Source organism: Pelodiscus sinensis, chromosome 6, assembly GCF_052426305.1.
Source record: "Pelodiscus sinensis isolate ZL-2025 chromosome 6, ASM5242630v1, whole genome shotgun sequence".
In the NCBI taxonomy this organism is placed as follows: Eukaryota; Metazoa; Chordata; order Testudines; family Trionychidae; genus Pelodiscus; species Pelodiscus sinensis.
The window spans coordinates 31,685,325-31,703,020 of NC_143057.1; the positions used below are offsets into that span (position 1 = coordinate 31,685,325).

Consider the following 17,696-nt stretch of genomic DNA (forward strand, 5'->3'; position numbering starts at 1 on the left):
CACCAGGCTCCTACCTGAATCTTTAAGCATTAAATGCCTTTGAAAATCTGGCTCTGGTGACCAAAAACAATTTGCCAATTCTCTAACTACTGTGAATATTTCATGTAACAGGGTGCTTTGCCTATAGGCTGGAATGCCTGGGACTAAGTCTACCTGAGAGCAGAATCAGCTGGTTCCAATATAAACCAGTATAAAAAGGTAGGAGAAAGCCAGAAGGGGGATAGATGGTTGGAAGCAAGCGGTCAAGGAGCTAGTAGGGCAAGCTCACTAGGACACTGTGACAAGGAGCTCATTAGGACACTAGGGCAAGCTAGTAGGACACTGTGTGGAGCGAGTGGAAGAAGCAGCTATGAGAACCAAGTCTGACACTTTTAGAGCCCTAGTCAGGTAAAACCCATAGGGTGTGACTAGACTACAGGGTTTTGTCGACAAAAGTGGACTTCTGTCGACAAAACTATACCTGCGTTTACACTACTGCCGAGTTCTGTTGACATTAAGTCGACAGAACGCAGAAGTTTTGTCAACGGTAGTAAACCTCATTCTACAAGGAATAACACCTTTTGTCGACAGAGTTCTGTCTATTGCATCCACACTATGCTTTTTCAAAAGAGAGCATCTAGAGACTCTGTCGAAAAAGCTGCTTGCTTTGTCGACAGAACTGGCTGTAATCTACACGCTCTTTGTCGACAGAGGATTTGTCGACAGATACTGTTGACAAAGCCTCTGTCAACAAAAGCCTGTAGTCTAGACGTACCCATTATGAGTGGGAGTTAATGAAGAGAAGATGCCTTTGTTTTGAACTCCTGAGTTCTATTTTTGACAAACTCTCTTGCCAGCCTGAGGAGAACTGGTGAAGAGTGAATCAAAGGATTTGAGCATAGACGGTCACTAAAGAGAGAATTCTCAAAGGGACCTGGATGAAAAGGAAGTAAAGGTGGAACGACCCCTGGCAGGGGTGCTCAGGAGGCAGCAAGCAGTCAAACTGCTACATTTCCTTTGTTTAATAAATTGGTTACTTCTAAGCGCAAACCAGGTTTGGCTAAACTGCCTTCCTGAACATTTTTTCTTATGTATCAGTACATTTAAAGAAAAAAAAAAAAAACAATTTTAAAATGCATTTTAACTGAATTCCAGTTTCTATTCAAAAGCAGCTTGACACAAACCCTGAGTAAAAACATTCTAAGTAAATAAAAAGCCTCATTCACCATTTAACAATTATTTAAAAATGTAAACGTTAAGACTCTGAATACATGCATATTAAACTTCATTTAAATAACTACATATGGCTGCAATGTATCTTGCTGCTTATCAAAAACCAAATCTAATGTACAGGCAATGGTTGGTTTCAAATCAATCTCTTTTAAACAGTTATATCAACAAATGAGAATGAACCATTCTTGGTAAATAAGTAAAGTAAAAATATACAAAGCAAGATTTTTTTAAAAAAAAACCAATGATTTCCTGGCTCCTGATTTAAATTACCAATTCAAAAATCAATGCACCATACTTATGTCTGATTAACAGCAATGTAGTTATACAAATAAATGTAACAGACCAGAGAAACAGACTGAGGAAAGGATCTGAATAGCTTATCTACATTACAAGTGAAAGAAAAATACAACAGGTATCTGCAGAAATGTGACAGGAGCTAATGCCAGAGGAAGGAAGAAATTCGGAAAGGGCTGACTCTGTATCAAATTAGTTTTCTTACAGTTTCCTTCCCACTGTCATACTAACAACTGTGCAGCTCCACTAATTGTGGCAAAGGTGAATATTGTTACCATTTTGTTATCCACATAACATGGGCCCAGAAGCATTTTCACCACCTTCACACTAATCCTCCCATTAGGGAGGTTACATTTTGATTAATTAACTAATCAAATAGTCGATGGGATTTCCTTCAACTATTTGATTAGTCAATAAGAACTTCCACATTCCGCCTTTGAAATGTACAAGAGTCCCAGTGGGAGCTCTTGTGCATTTCAAAGCTGGCATGCTATGTGGAGCCTGGGGCCAGCAGGGAGTCCCCCACTGACCCCAGGCAGGCAAGTCCCCTTTGAAATGTATAAGAGCCCCCGTTGGGGACTCTTATACATTTCAAATTTGGCCAACGCTGCACCCCTTCCCCCCCCCCACACACACACACAGAGCCAGAGCTGCTTGCTTTCCAGCACCCCTTGCTTCCCCCCCCCCCCCACACACACACCTTGCTGCCTCTCTGTGACAGAGGAAGCAAGGGTGTGGAAGCGACTAGTTCACTAGTGTGTCAACTATCCAATAAGCATTTGCTTATCAGACAGTTGAGCAGTCGATTAGTCACTTACATCCCTACCTCCCATCATGACTATCTCTGAGATAACCGCATCAGTTCTACAGAAATGACAGACTTTTCACACACATGCATCTGATGAAGTGGGTCTTTGCCCACGAAAGCTTATACTCCTACACTTCAGTTAGTCTATAAGGTGCCACAGGACTCCTCGTCGCTTTCACACACACACACTCACACACACAAAACCTCAGACAAGGCTCATAGAAAAGAGGGTGTTGATCTAGGTAAGTAAATGGGATTAACTTCAAATAAAGGGTTAATTTAGGATGAATTACATTTCACACACCCGCATCAGAAAAATGTTTCACAATGCCCAGCAATAGCATCTAACCACTTAGAACATGTGGTGCAGAATGCCTTAGCCAACCAAAGCTACAAGGAGAATTTTTGGTCAGCAACATATAAAGTTTTCCCAACTGGAATGTGGCCAGTATACTAGCACTAACTCTGAAGGACAGGAGTGGAAGTCCCAAATGCATGGATCATTAAAAATTATGACTGGAGTAATATACTCTAGAGGAAAATCTTGCATTGGGAGGCAGATGGATAAAGTGACCTAATGGATCTCTTCTATATAAGCCATAAAAGGGTCACAAAAGAAAATGCAGCTAATTTAAGAACAGTTGGGCTGGTGAATATCAATATTCTCTGAAGTGCAGGTAATTTGGTGAACGGCGTGAGTTAACCTAAATCTGAGTAGATTTAGAAGAACAAAAAGGCCAGCAAGTTATGTGTGGTGACAAGAAATATAAAGACTTAGCATCTGAGAAATCCTTTGGTACTTGTGATGTAGGTGGCAACACACAGGAACTACACAATTACAAGTCTATCCCCAGGAACTTTGCTAGGCAAACCCAGACAGGTGTGATTCCCCTGCGAAAACCATTTTCATGGTATTTCACTGAAGGGGGGCCATGGATGGTTTCTGCCACAAGCTGGGAACTTGCTGGTTGTCATGGCTATTGCAATTTGTGCAGAAAATATTTTAAGGGTTATAGAACATAAAATATTGTTATAAAGCTGCTGGAAGTGGTTCTCAAAGCTAACTTCATCAAGAGTAGGAACAACTGACCTCTTTCCATCCACCCCATCCAAGTGTTCACAGTCCAATCCTTATACTTCTATTTTCATCCTAACATCTGCCAAATAAAGGTCTCTTTGGGTTTATGATAAGCATGGCTAAGTGATGTGTGCTAAGGATTTAAAGCTAGTGAACTCGGCAGCAGGAGAGAGGACAGGCAGAAGCTCTGCTTCCATGGAGGTAGCAAATCTGTGTACATAATATAAGGTACTGGGCACCCAAGTGTAATGAAGAGTGTTGTACAAATAAGCGAGAGGAACCTGTAACCCAAGGGCCAGAGCAGAAATCAAGGAGCTAACTAACTCCACAGACTTAGCTACAGGTTACCTCTGCTCAGACTCAAGGACTCATTTAGCAAGTCCAGGGGCTGGAGTGTGCAAACTGCTAACCTGCACAGGGAAAAACCCAGGCTTGAGAGTCTGGAATGGGAACCTTTTATTGCCAGCAGGTGACAGCTTTGGGCACCTCCTTCCAGTACCCACAAACAAGGCTCCCTTGCACTATAAGAAGACAGTAGTGATTCATCATGTATCCCTTGGGAAATGTCAAAATGTCACAGTGCTTATGTTTTCACTTGAGTTATTTAATCAGCCATGAGGCAGGGCACTTGAAAAATATTCTCTTCAACTGGCCGAGCTGTCACTGATACCGTGATAATTTTGTTTATGACCTTGAAAAATCCAAGGCATGAAGCAGAGTTTGTATGTTTCAGTCCATTCTTAGCTTTTTTACTTTTTTCCTTTTCCAAAAACTAAAACATTTGAGTTCTCTTGTAGTCTTCAGGGTTTCCCCTGCCTCTTGAGAGGAAAAGTGTAGAGAAGAGGTAGGACTGGGATGTCTTAAATTTGATTCTGTACATTGCTTTGCTTAGCAGTTTAACAAACAGCAGCAAAACACAGTACATCTAATGTCAATATTAATACTGTCTGCTTACATCACATACTGTCTGAAAGTTGTTAATGCAGTCCAAATTCAGTTAAATGTAGCTATTTTTATAATTTCATTTAATATGAAGCAAAAAAGTGCATCAATATGTTAAATAGAACAAAACAAAGCTACTAAGAGTAAACGGAAGCATGATGCAAGCACAATAAGTTCCTACAATACTAAGGAAACAAATTTAACTTCTGATATCAGGGAAAGAAGGGGAAACTGTGGGAGAAAAGGATACCAATTCAATAATCATTTTTCCCACCAAATTAATGTCAGATTTTTGTAAAATCATCTTATCACAGTATGACTGAATTAAAACTGTGACAATCTGTCTCAGCTAGTGAGAGATTCTTTCTGCATGACTAGCATTCCACTAAATCTAAGGAAAAACAGAACCTAAATAATGAATCTGCATAACTTATTTTTGTAATTATGTTTAGTTAAAAAAAAAAACAGAAGAGCAAATGCCTTTGTGATAGCGTACAGGTTTTATCAGCCAATGTCAAAGTAGCTGCAGATTTAGCTTTTTAGAATGTGTATTTTTGATGAGCAAATCAAAAGCCAAATGACAGTTTTCCTTCTTTCCTATTGTAAGAAAAGTTACTCCCATGATACTGTACCAAACTGCTTTACAATAATCTTTGCTGGCCAGTAAATACTCTGGACTTCCGTTCAAGACTGCGCATGCAATTACATGCTTGCATTGAATATGTAATTGCCACAGTTACACATGAAAGTGACCTGTTATGTTTCTGTCTTCCTGCATATGTATACAGGCAGTCCCCGGGTTACGTACAAGATAGGGACTGTAGGTTTGTTCTTAAGTTGAATCTGTTTGTAAGTCGGAACTGGCGTCCAGATTCAGCCGCTGCTGAAACTGACTGCCAGTTCTGACTTACATACAGATTCAACTTAAGAACCCCAAGCTTCCCCAAGTCAGCTGCTGCTGAAACTGATCAGCAGCTGATTCCAGGAAGCCTGGGGCAGAGCAACTCTGCCTTGGGCTTCCTGTAGTCAGCGCTGGTCAGTTTCAGCAGCGGCTGACTTAGGGACGCCTGGGGCAGAGCAGCTGGGGTGCTGCTGGGTTGCTCCAGTAGCACCGCTCCTCGGCGCTACTGGACCAACCCAGCAGCACCCCAGCTGCTCTGCCCCAGGCATCCTGATTCAGCCACTGCTGAAACTGACCAGTAGGAAAAAAACTACACAGACAGAAACCAGTGGAATCTGCCAACCCTACTTGTGGGCAACAGTAAACAAAATGTCTCTCAGTACACTCAGGCTACGTCTAGACTGGCTCCTTCTCCGGAATAGTCATGCAAAGCAGGTAAGTCAGAATAGTGAAATCCGCGGGGGATTTAAATATCCCCCACGGGATTTAAATAAACATGTCCCCAAGCCAGAAAAAAAGTGGCGGACATGTTTATTTAAATCCCGCGGGGATATTTAAATCCCCCGTGGATTTCCCTATTCTGACTTACCTGCTTTGCATGACTATTCCGGAGAAGGGGCCAGTCTAGACGTAGCCTCATAGAATCCTGATGGGTTGCAAGTTGTCCACCACTTCATCACATCCTATGTATCTATCAGCACTTGCTCTCAACAAATACAGTAATTGTAAGAAGGGAGCATTGGATAAATCTATTTTTTCCTTTCAAAAACTTAAGCATATGGTACATGCCTGTGTCTGACTACTTACTCTTTAATACTCCCAGTTTGTGGTTATAGATTTTAAGGCCAGAAGGGACCATAACTTTAGTTGTACCTCAGGCATACACAGACTAAAAACCTCATCCTATAATTTTTCCAATCCCATGCCTTCTGTATGGGCTACAGAGTATTTCTAAGTGACACTCATGCCTTAATTTAAAGACTAAGTAATGTCAAATCCATTTTATCCTTGCACAAGATCTTCCAATGGTTCATTACCCTCACTGTTCTTTCTTTTTGCCTTATTTATAGTTAGGTTTGGAACATTTAGATTTATTAGTGAATGTCAGTAAACTTTAACTTCAATATACACACAAATTGACATTTCCATTGACAAAAATGAACTGATAAGCCAAAAAAAATCTGCTTAAGAAGTTAGCTCTGATTTAAGGTTATTTACTTTGTATAGTTGACTTGTAATATTGACATATTGTATCTAAACAGTGAAAGCACTTCCTTTTTTAAACTCATCTGCTATTAAATAATTTAGCCCCCCTAACTTCCCACAACTGTAAAAAAAAAATTGAAAAAAAAAGAAGAAAGCTTACAAATCAATGACACATCAGAGTTGAAAAAACTACAGTGTGCCAATCCTACTTACAGTATGAATTTGTCTAGTTTTTGTTTTCAACTCCTGAATCTTATTATGCCTTTTTCCAGTAAATTAAAGAGCCATCAGGTACAATAAATCTCTTTCCCAGGAAAGTACCTGTAGACTGTGGTCAAGTCACCTCTTAACTTTCTCATAGCTAACGTAACTTAAGTTTCTTCCAAACATAAAGGCATGTTTTTCAGCCTTCAGCTTATTTTTCTAGCTCCTTTCTGAACTTTTGCCATTTTCTCAACATCATTTTTGAAATGCTGATTTTGGAATTGGGACATATTATTCATGTAACAGTCACACCAATATTGTATGTAAAGACACACCTCCTCCTTTATACTCCATGCTTAGATATCCAAGGATTGATTGTGCCCTCTACTTAGCTACAGAATCATATGAGTTCTCTTTCAAGTGGGTGCCTACCATCACCAATTCCTTTTCGATATCACTTTATTCTAGAATACAGTTCCCCCAGGCCTCATATCCCCTACAGCAGGAGTGGCCAATAATTTTTGACCGGGGGCCACTTCAGAAATTTTTAAAGCTGCCCCAGGCCTTCCTGGAAGGGACAGGGCCTCGTGGAAGACCTTAATTGGTCTGGGGGTGGGGGAGAACGTGAAATCTTTGGCCCTGCCCCACGCTTCAGTGAGAACCACCAGCTGTGCTGAACAACAGGTGGTTCTCTCTCAGCGCCTGCCCCCGGCGGTCGGAGGAGACTTCGCACACTCTCCCACCCTGCTCCCAGGTCAATCAGGGTCTGGGGGCGGGAAGCACACAAAGTCTGCTCCCACCCTGCAAGGCTGACTAGTGGTTGACTCTACGTGTCGAGCCCCTTGCAGGGTGGGAAGAGACTTTGTGTACTTCCTCCCGCCCCCATGCCCTGATTGGCCTGGGGGTGGCGGAGTGGCAGGACTTCCATGGGCTGGATCAACCCATTTGGCGGGCCAGATCCAGCCCACAGAGGCCCTTCTGCCCGCCCCTGCCCCACAGTGACATGCTTTATTCCTAGATTTAGACACACAAGTGCAAGATCACATGTTCAAATAAGCTTGCCTTACCAAGCAATTCAGGTTGGCCTTTATCAGTAATCTCTCTCCATCATTATTTATCATTCCTCTATTTTCATGGCATGTAAATTTTACTAGAAATAATATTTTCTTCCAGATCATCGATGAAGATGGTGAATAGCAGTGGGCTGAGAAAAGCTCACTCAGAGACTCCACTAGAAATAATCCATTAGAACATTGGTTTTCAAACTTTTTTTTCCACAGACAACTTGAAAATTGCTGAGGATCCCAGTAGACCACTTAATGATCTTTCCAAACGTTGTTTCTACCATTAGCTAACTACAGGAAATTCTCACCATTCACATCCACCTCGAATGGCAAATGCACAAATACTGGGGACCATGGCTCCATGCCCCTGCGGTGAGCTCCTGTGCAGGGAACTCACTGTGGAGGCCAGGAGCCTTGGTGAGTTCCTTATGGCTCCAAGCCTCCATGCTCGGACAGGATAGGGGACCCCACAAATACACAGAACTGTGATTAGCGATTCTATGAATCATGAGGGCTTCCTGTATTGCAAACACTTTGGATTTAAAAAAAAAATCCCTTACTAATTAATACTTTTAACACTTTTTTTAACCAGCTCCTTCGACATTTAAACTGCAGAGATACAGTGGGAGTAGCAAGCGCTCTCCCCTCCCTTTATCGACTAATCAAGTAGTTGATGGAAATTCCATCAACTACTGATTAGGGATGTTAAGTTGCAATTAATTAGCTAATCAGTAGGGGTCTCTGCACAACACCCACAGAGCTGAGGTTGGGAAGAAGGGCCCTCTCTCCCCAGTGGCTCTGGAGCTAGGGAAAAATCGCTTCATTTTCTGGCCTTCACAGCCCTGAACTTCATAAATTCCTTCCACTGCCTCTCTCCCTCCTACCTTCTATCCCCTCCTCCCCCCAAGGCCACCACCTCACCTTAAATGTCAGGGTTCTGGTTCTTAATTAGTGGAGCCACACTGGACAGCTACTAATTAGGTGGGCAGTCCTTCATTGTCTCATGTGTGACTGCTCAGGTGCGTGCTTTAGAGAAACTAACCTAAGACCTGTGATCTACGTACCACAGTTGGAGAACCTCTGTTTTAGAGCAGTGTTTCTCAACCAGTGGTACGAGTACCCTTAGGGGTCCTCGAGAGAAGTCTGGGGAGTACATCGGCACAACTGAAATTTGGAGAAAACTGAATTTTTGTTTTAAGTTTTACAGTGCTTTATTATTTTTGTACTTTTTACACCCAAAAATTTCATCGCCTGCCCAGCTACAATTAAGTTGTTTAAACAAATGTGTCACAATGATGAAAAAAAATTGTGTCTGAAAACCGTAGGTACTGGGGAACTTATAATTTTTTTTTAAAGGGGTACTTTATAAAAAAAAAAAGGTTGAGAAACTCTGTATTAGAGGACAAATACCCATCAGTAGTCAGACCAATATCAATGCTCTATCTAGCTCAATATCCTGTCTTCCAACAGTAAACAAGGTCAGCTGCTTCAGAGGAAGTAAACAGACAAGATACTCATTGAGTGATGCATCCCATTACCCACTCATAGCTTCTCACACTCAGAGGCTAAGGAAAACCAAAGCACAGGCTTACATATAAAATTTTTTATGAGCTTGCAATTAACTAATTTTTATTTTTGTATAGTTTTATTTAATAGTCATGTGGAATGAAACCAAAATTATCATCTCCTCTCACAACACCTATTTTCCATAAAAACATGTTGACATTAATTATGCTACACACTTTTAATAGTTTGTAATCCAGATCAGCCTCTCCATGGTTTTGCACAGCATCAATGTCAGGTTAACCTGCCTATAATTACCCTGGGTTCATTTTGTTTACCCTCTCTTAAATATCAGTATGACAAGCATTTTTCTATTCTCCTAGAACTTCCCCAGTCTTCCAAGATTTGTTAGGAGAAGTGAACATTAATGGTTCAGATAATTTACACCTAAGAGCATTACAAATGGCAAAGAAGCTATCTCGTCAAGCAGTTCCATGCACAGCTAGAATGCCCACTAACTTCAATGGACATTTTGAGTAAAACAATCAGGTCACATGATGCCAGGAGTGGGTGGCCTGTGGTATTTCAGGGGGCGTCTACACTGCAGCATAGCTCGAAATAAGATATGCAATTTGAGCTACACAAATTGTGTATCTTATTTCAATCTTATTTCGAAATAGCCTATTTCACAACACAGCACCAAATTTCGAAATAACCCGCTATTCTGAAACGTTCCTTACTTCTTGTGGAATGAGGTTTACGGGGACATCAAAATAGCAAGCCCATTATACTCTGGTATCCCGAAATAGCATTGCAGTGTAGACGTAGCCTCAGAGACCAGAAGTAGAAAATGATGAAGGAAAGTTGACACACGTGTTGCAGCACTCTTAAAATGCCCTCAGAGGAAAGTACAATGAAAGTGGACAACCTTCAGATCAGTTAAACCATTTGGTATTAGGACCATGTACTCAAATGTAAGACTGGAAAGGACCTCAAGAAGTCATCAAAGTCCAGCACCTGGGCTAAGAAAGAACTAAGCAAACGCAGACCATCCTCAAGAGGTCCAATCTGTACTTTAAAACCTCCAATGATTGGGATCCCATAAGAAAACTTACAAATATTTAAACAGTAAACACAAGAAGTTCTATTGACTTCAACATATCCGTATTTAAATGAGTGTCTATGTGGTTTGCAAGTTTGGATCTCTGTCTGAGAGGATTCCAGACTAAATCTAACTTAACCGGCTACTTGCAACTCAACTTCTGGATGAACTGTTATTAGCTAATACATATATTCTTACTGCATACATAAGTTCTAAGACTGCACCCAAATATGGCAGTTACTCAAGGGCAAAGCTGGGAGAGAAGTGTTGTCTAGTGGACCGGACATTGGATTAGCATGCAAGAGGCTAGAGTTCTATTCTCAACTCACCCATAGTCCTCAGATAAATCACTTCTCCAATGCTTTGCCTTTCTCATTTAGGCTGTAACCATTTCACCACAGGGATCATCTCTTATGTTTGTATATCAACTTAGCATGCTGGGGGGCCCCAATCCTGATCTTGAGATGCTATTTAAATACTAGTAGTTATATGACACAGTATTAAGCAGCTAAGGGCCTACGATATGCAAAGCTACACTAAATCACAGCTGTTTATATAATACCTCCCCCTTTAACGTGTAAGCAGACTCGTTTCTCTGCTACAAGTTGATGGTAACGGAGGAACTGAGAAAATCACACTAAAAGGCCCTAAAATCAAAAGTTATGAGGCCAAACACTGAGAAAAAAACAAAATGCTGCTTCCACACACCCCCCCCAGCAACAATTTCATGAGCACTACAAAAAAAATCCCACAGGAGTGAACCCACTTTCTGATCAAACACAGTTCCCGGGATATTCAGGAAAAGGACTACTGCCAGGTTAGAAGTGTGTGCACAAAACACATCAACCATGTTTTCTAACCCTTGGCCTTTTCTCCAGCACAACTCGCAATGCAGTGACTCTGCAGGTCTTGAGTGAAGCTAACTTCCCTCTTACATGCCTGTTGCTGGGCACAGGTTTCCTGGCAACTGCCTTTATCCAGATCTTTTCAGAATTTGGTAGGTATTAAAACTGCTTATATCCAGCTCTTGCCTATCATTTGGTAAGTATTAAAAGCTACTCCAGTATCTCTCTCAGATACTGTACATTCCCCTAGCAGCTCCTAGTCTCACTGAAGTAGGAAAGTACTACTGCCATACTTTACAGAGGGGGAGGTGAAGCACAGAGCTTTAGGGACATGCTTACAGTGACACAGAAAGCAGTGGGGGAAGCAGAGAATTGAACCCAAGCCTCTCAAGTGCTAGGACCAAATCATAATCACTAGACCCCAGTAGACATCTCAAATGGACACTCAAGGAAGCAAGAATTTTAAACAGTTTTCCAAAGCTCTCAATTCATCATGCCAAAACTGACCAAAAGAAAACTTGGAAACCTATCACAAGGGAGTGGTGGCTCTGAATGTCTTGTAGGCAGCTGCAAAACACATCACAAGAATAATATGCATCAACCTTGGCTATGCTGGTCCATTGGACTCTGCGGTGGGCCCATTCCAGGGTGAGGTGGTCTCAAACTTGCACTCTTCATGGAGCTACAATGCATGTCTTCAACCATTCCTTTTTCATGCAAGCCATCAATAGACTGCAAAATTAAAGAGAGATTTATACACAGATATTGCTTTATGAACTTTCATACTAGACAAGAGAAGTTAAAAGCTTACCCAAATATATAAAACATAGACTAAAATAAGTAAAAATCTCTACACCAGGGGTCTCAGATTTTTGGACTGTGGGCCATATACAGCTTGAGCACTTCCCCAATGTGGACTGCAAAGTATTTTAGAAAAGTTTTTAATCAGGCCTGCACAACAGCTGGCCTACGGGGTGAGGGAAGGGAGACAGTACACAACAGCTCTCTGCAGCACTCAAGCCCCCAGGACCCACATAGTCCCGGATACAGAGGGAGCTGCTTGGTCCGGGAAGCCATGCTATCTGCCTCCACCACAATGCAAACCACACTACCCAAGGAGCCACCCCCACTGAGATGTTTCTGCAGCCAGCGGGGCGGGGACAGTGGATTTCACACTCAGTTACCCCAGGCAGGGATCCTAGTGCGAGGACATGGCTGGAGCTTTCCAGGAAAAAAGAAAAAGCCCCAATTATCAGGAAGCCTGAAATCAAATTAAGAGAATCGGCAACACTGATATCAAGTCAGTTTCACAAAATGAGTAAATAGTTTCTCAATTTACACCGATGGATGGGATAGCTCAGTACACACCTCTCCTAGGCCACAGGGACATGCCAGCAGCATGGAGCTAGCAGCCAAAAACCACTCTAGCCTGACTGCACTGCCAGTGATGGTGGCAGGGGGCCCCAATGGGTTTTAAATTGCCTGGGGAGGAGACAGGTGGGACTGGGGGATGCGTGGGGTGGGAAAGAACGCACAGGCCAGCAGGCATGGTCGGGACATGCACCATGGGGAAGGGGAATGCACAGCGATACCCCCAGAGCCCTGCCAGAGGGGCCTGCTAGGAGGATTTGAGGACTGGCACTAGCCCTAAGGTAAACTGAGTTTGGGACACCTGCTCTACATCTTCCTATTGCAAATAATAGCAGGACTCTGGGATGTTGGTTTTTGAAAGACTGCTCTCTACCTCTCCTTCTCTCCCCCTTTTCAAGTCCTCATTGAGCCACTTGGGCAGTTTCAAGTCCTACAAACTGAAGGCAAGCAGTATTTGGTACCATCCAATCAGACAGTTGATCCAGGTAGTCCTATAAAGCTGAAAAAAAGCCACTTATGAAAGTACACTCTGCAGCTCAGGATGGACTAAGACTAGTTGCTGTAACCCATTCGCTTCCTTTCAGTCAGTGCTATAACAGAATAATCAAATACCATTTTTCCTTGTATATAAAGATTCCCCTGCAGGAAACAAACTCCTCTTGGCCACATTCAAATTGGCCACATCCTCAAGAATCCCTGTCACTCACTCTCCACTCCACAACACTCCTCACCTCTATTTGGAGGGTGCGGATGGTGGCCCCATTTCAAACTGGCCAAGGCTAGGAAGTCAACTAAAGGTCAGAGAGATTGGGGGGAGAGACTAGCATGGGAGAATCAAAGCGAAAAATTCATCTTTTTTTACGTTTTGTCATGGAAACAAGGCCAAATCAGAGATAAGGGTCTTAGGAATAAAATTAGACCCTTGAAAACAGGAAACCTGGCAGGTCACCACGCAAAAAGATGTATCCAATCATTAACAGTATGTGCAGGGCTTGTGGCAAGCAAGGAAAAGATTGGCACCTTGTTCTGGCCTCCCCACCCAGAAGCAGAGAGCAAGACTCTCTTTCCTCAATGAGGCTAAACTGTAATTCTTGTAGGAGCCACCCGAAATGCAGCACTTGCCATGTGCAATTTTTAACTCTCAAAACACATACGTTTTGGTGGGTAATTTTCCCCCTTAATTTTGGAAAAATTAGCCTGAGGGGAACATTCTTTTTCAGTTGTCTGTAGGAAAACAGTGCTTTAAAGCTATAAAGAGGAAAAGGAAAGAAAAAGACAAGGGGTGAGTTTGTCTTTATAGAAAATCTACTTTATAAACACTGTTTTTAATAGAGCTGGACAAAAATAGCTATATTTTCCACCCAAAAAATGCAAAGCAAATGAAGCCACTTTCATTTCACATACATTTTCACAGAAATTACCCTTGCCTGAAAATAGGAATTTAAAAAATGACAAAAGGAAACAGGAGAAGGTAAATAAGTTTTGTTCAATATAAAGCACATCTCTTCATTTTGAATGAGGCAAATATCTCTTGGAGAAAATTGGTACTTAAAGCTGTTTTTCATTAAAAAGCTCAGGGAAAATTTCAAGTAATGTTTAAGTCTAAAAAACTCAGTTTGGGCTATTTCTAGCAGAAGAGGGAAAAAACAAAAGCCCCTATCTATTCTGAACATGCAGTCTTTCCCCATGCTATGGGACACTCTCTTCTGGTTTTGGGCAATTCATCAACCCTGCAGAGGACAGTTTTAGATCCAGGTAGTCCAAATGCTACATACAGTTGCTATATTGACATTAAAGTTAGGGACAAATTCATCTCTAGTGCAAATACATTAGAGTCCGAGTCACACCATGGTTGAATTTGAGCCACATTGTTTTGAAGCGGAAGGATCAAAGCTCTAGTCCCAGCTTTTCAGGTGGACACAGGGTAATTTATACTGGAAACTGGTCTCATCTGCAACACTTGGGTCCATTACAGCATACACTCTGGCGTTACTGGAGTGATTACACTGCATTATACTAACAAGCATGAGAAAGGAAAGTTCCGTGACAGTTGGTAGGTCAGTTAGAAGAGACAGAAGAGGCAAGGGCCCTTTGAGGCGGTTCCCTCCCCAGTCCCCAATTTTGAAAAAAGTACTAAAACACAGGAAGAGAGGATTGGTAGTTACCAGGAGAGAAATAAATGTAACACCAGAACGTCTCTGCATCAATTATGAAGTGAGAGATTCACTTGTGGAACTGCAAAGCACCTTCATACATAAAAAGATGCTTTTGGAGCAAAATGACCCAAAGATTTTATTTATTTATTTATTTTGTAAAAAAAGCTTTTACAAAATCCAAGGCAAATGCAAATATTTCCACAACTTTTAAATACAGTTGTGGGGGGGAAAAAGTCTATAAATGACAGAGTTTGCCCTGAGTGAGTATGAGCAACCCAAGCATTATAAAAGCAAAATTCACTAGAAACTGACTACCAACACAAATTAACCTGATTGGTCTATTTTTTTTTAATTGTGCAAGCTATGAAAAGTTAAACAGCATGAACATTTGTAAAAGATTAATTTCAATTATGGTATTCCTAACTTAAATGAAAAATGTCTGCTTAAGTATAATATTAAATCTGACAGCTTCTCTTTATAGAACAACCATTAAAAAAGCCCTAGAAAATGTAACAGGAGCAAAACCCAAGAGGGGGTCTACGAAAATTAAGTAGAGTTACATATCTTTTCTATAGAATCATTGTATAGTTACATAGCAAGAATATAACCAACTCCACATAATGGTTAAAAAAAAATCTTAGAGAAAAGATCTCTAACCCTACCTCACTCCTACTGGTCCCATACCTATTAAATTATATACTCTTTTTCCCACAAGGAATTTGTTGGGGAGAAGAGAACATCTTATAACAATGTAATAGTGCTATTCTGCATTTTGGGGAGTAGAGATAATATTTCACTTAAAGTACTCATTATCATAGAAAATAAAGGCCTTTATTAAATGATCCATTTTAAACAATCACTTTCCATTTTTCTGTATAAATAAATGTTTGTGTAGATGGGCTGTGTGTCATAAATTATGCTTTTGGAAAACTGAGGGAGACCTCAGTTACATGCAAGGCCATATGACATTCCCATATGCAGGACTCATATTTTAGGCAATAGCTAAGCTTGTTGAATGTGTACTTTAACTACACTGCCTTTATTGTATGTTTAAGTAACCACATTAATTCCCAACTTGCATTTCATCACAATTACTTAAAGATCAAATCTCCTTAGTTTACAAAACTTTTTCTCTCTCCTAACTGCTAGACCTGCAACCTCAGTCTGCGATCTGAGAGAAAAGCTGGGTTATTTCTATTTATACACCATTACTAGCAAATAACATTTCTGTAGGCCAAATATTGTTGTTACATACGTGACATCAATGTAATTGCACTGGAATAATTGAGGGCATAACTGGAGGACAATGGGGATGCACACGTAGCCCTGGCAACTGGGTCTCTGCCAACAATTTTGTTGATTGTATATGAGCCAAAGGAGAATCCATTTCATTTTTCCAGAGCTCTGAATCTTCAAGGTTGACCATAATAAGTTGGTTTTGACTCACTGTTCCAGAAAAGTTAATTTATTGTATCAATCTTAACCATAAGTATTATATGCATTGTATATGATTGATTTATAGAAATATAAATGATGATTTAGTTGGGGTTGGTCTTGCTTTGGGCAGGGGGTTGGACTTGATGACCTCCAGAGGTGTCTTCAAGCCCTAGGATTTTGATTCTATGAAATAGTACTTTTTTTGTAGGCAGGATTCCAGTTGATAGGATGTACAACTGTCATCTTCACATCAGCAATGTTAAATATATGAATGTTAAGAGCTATACTTTATTAACACCAATTTAAATAACTGATAAATATTAACATGTATTGTAATACATTCTTTTTAAATTTTGTATGTTATTCACTGTAAGTTAATGACATGTCCAAATGGGAACTGCATTTTTACAGGTATTTTTTTGGGGTTGTTTTTTTTTTTTTTTAAACTTCCACACATGGATAGGCCAGTCACACATTCTCCAGCACCACACTTCTATGGCATTTTTTCTCACTAATAACACACTGTTGCATTTGAGCATAAGTGCAAAGAGTCGTGTTAGCTTACAAATCAGGAGTGGTTGATATTGTGTATCATGAGTAGGTGACATTATGCTGAATGAGCTGGCAAAATGCTGGATATGATATTATTTTGGAAATTTCACTCCTGGTCCTCAAAGCCTAAGAAGCCTAAATCTCACTGGCTTGCAATGAGACTCAGGGTATGTGCATAAATCTAGAGCTGTGTTTGGGCTAGCCTACCCCAAACTAGCTCAAATCTAGCCAGCATGGGTAACAGTGAAAACAGTGAAAGCTTCAGAACAGGTTAGTGACCCAACTGTGTAGCCAGGAGACATGATGTGCTTATACTAATAATGCTGAAGCCTATGCAGTACTATCTGTGTTTTGCTATTGTTACCAAAGCTAGCAGGCTTATGATAGCTCAGATTAAGCAGCAAAGACTGTTCTGATATCCTCAACATCTCCCTAGTGCCTAAGTCACTTTTGGAAAATGAATCTTAGATGCTTCTGAAAATATTATCCCAGTCTATGCCAACTAGTCACCACTGTGTCAGCTATCTAGATTCTCCAAAATCATGATCAAACTCAATAACATTTTTGAGCAAAGACAATCCTAAAGATGCTCAGAACAGCAGATCTGCTACTGTGGTCCACAGGGGAAAAAACAGAAGATAACTTCCTCTCCTGTGAAGTTCTTGAGTTCTACAGAAGAGGAGAACATGGAGTTTGTGTAGTGAATGCTCTTCCAGGCATTCTGAAAGGCCCTACCAGGGAAGTAAGGGGGAATTTTAAAGTTAGACATACACTGTGCACTAAAAAATGTTACAGAAATAGAGTCTGTGTAGCTGCTCTTCTGATGCACTATACAGATGCTTCTGTGCTTTTGTGAGCCTCAGGATCTCTCAGGAGACAAGCAGCAGTCAGAGATGGGGGGAGGCTAAGTCCAAGCACCAGCAGCTCTTTGGTGTTCAGTAGGGCACTGACAGAGAAGGGCAACCATTGACACTACAGACATAATACTGTCAGCAGTGAGATATTTGTGGAGAGAAACTGG

The 17,696-nt window shown here is 41.0% G+C and overlaps 1 protein-coding gene across 5 annotated transcripts in view; it reads right to left on the reverse strand.

Moving 5' to 3' along the window:
* The window catches only part of SMARCA2 (SWI/SNF related BAF chromatin remodeling complex subunit ATPase 2), a 190,342-nt gene that overhangs the window by 153,274 nt on the left and 19,372 nt on the right, over window positions 1-17,696 (reverse strand). For 4 of the 5 annotated variants that reach the window (XM_025188130.3, XM_075931662.2, XM_075931661.2 and 1 more), the window contains one exon: window positions 11,762-11,891. In XM_025188130.3, the coding sequence (XP_025043915.2) occupies window positions 11,762-11,891 (130 nt within the window). Of the gene's footprint in view, window positions 1-11,761; window positions 11,892-14,377; window positions 14,719-17,696 lie in introns of those variants that run through there. The other variant, XM_075931663.2, reaches the window with a different exon arrangement.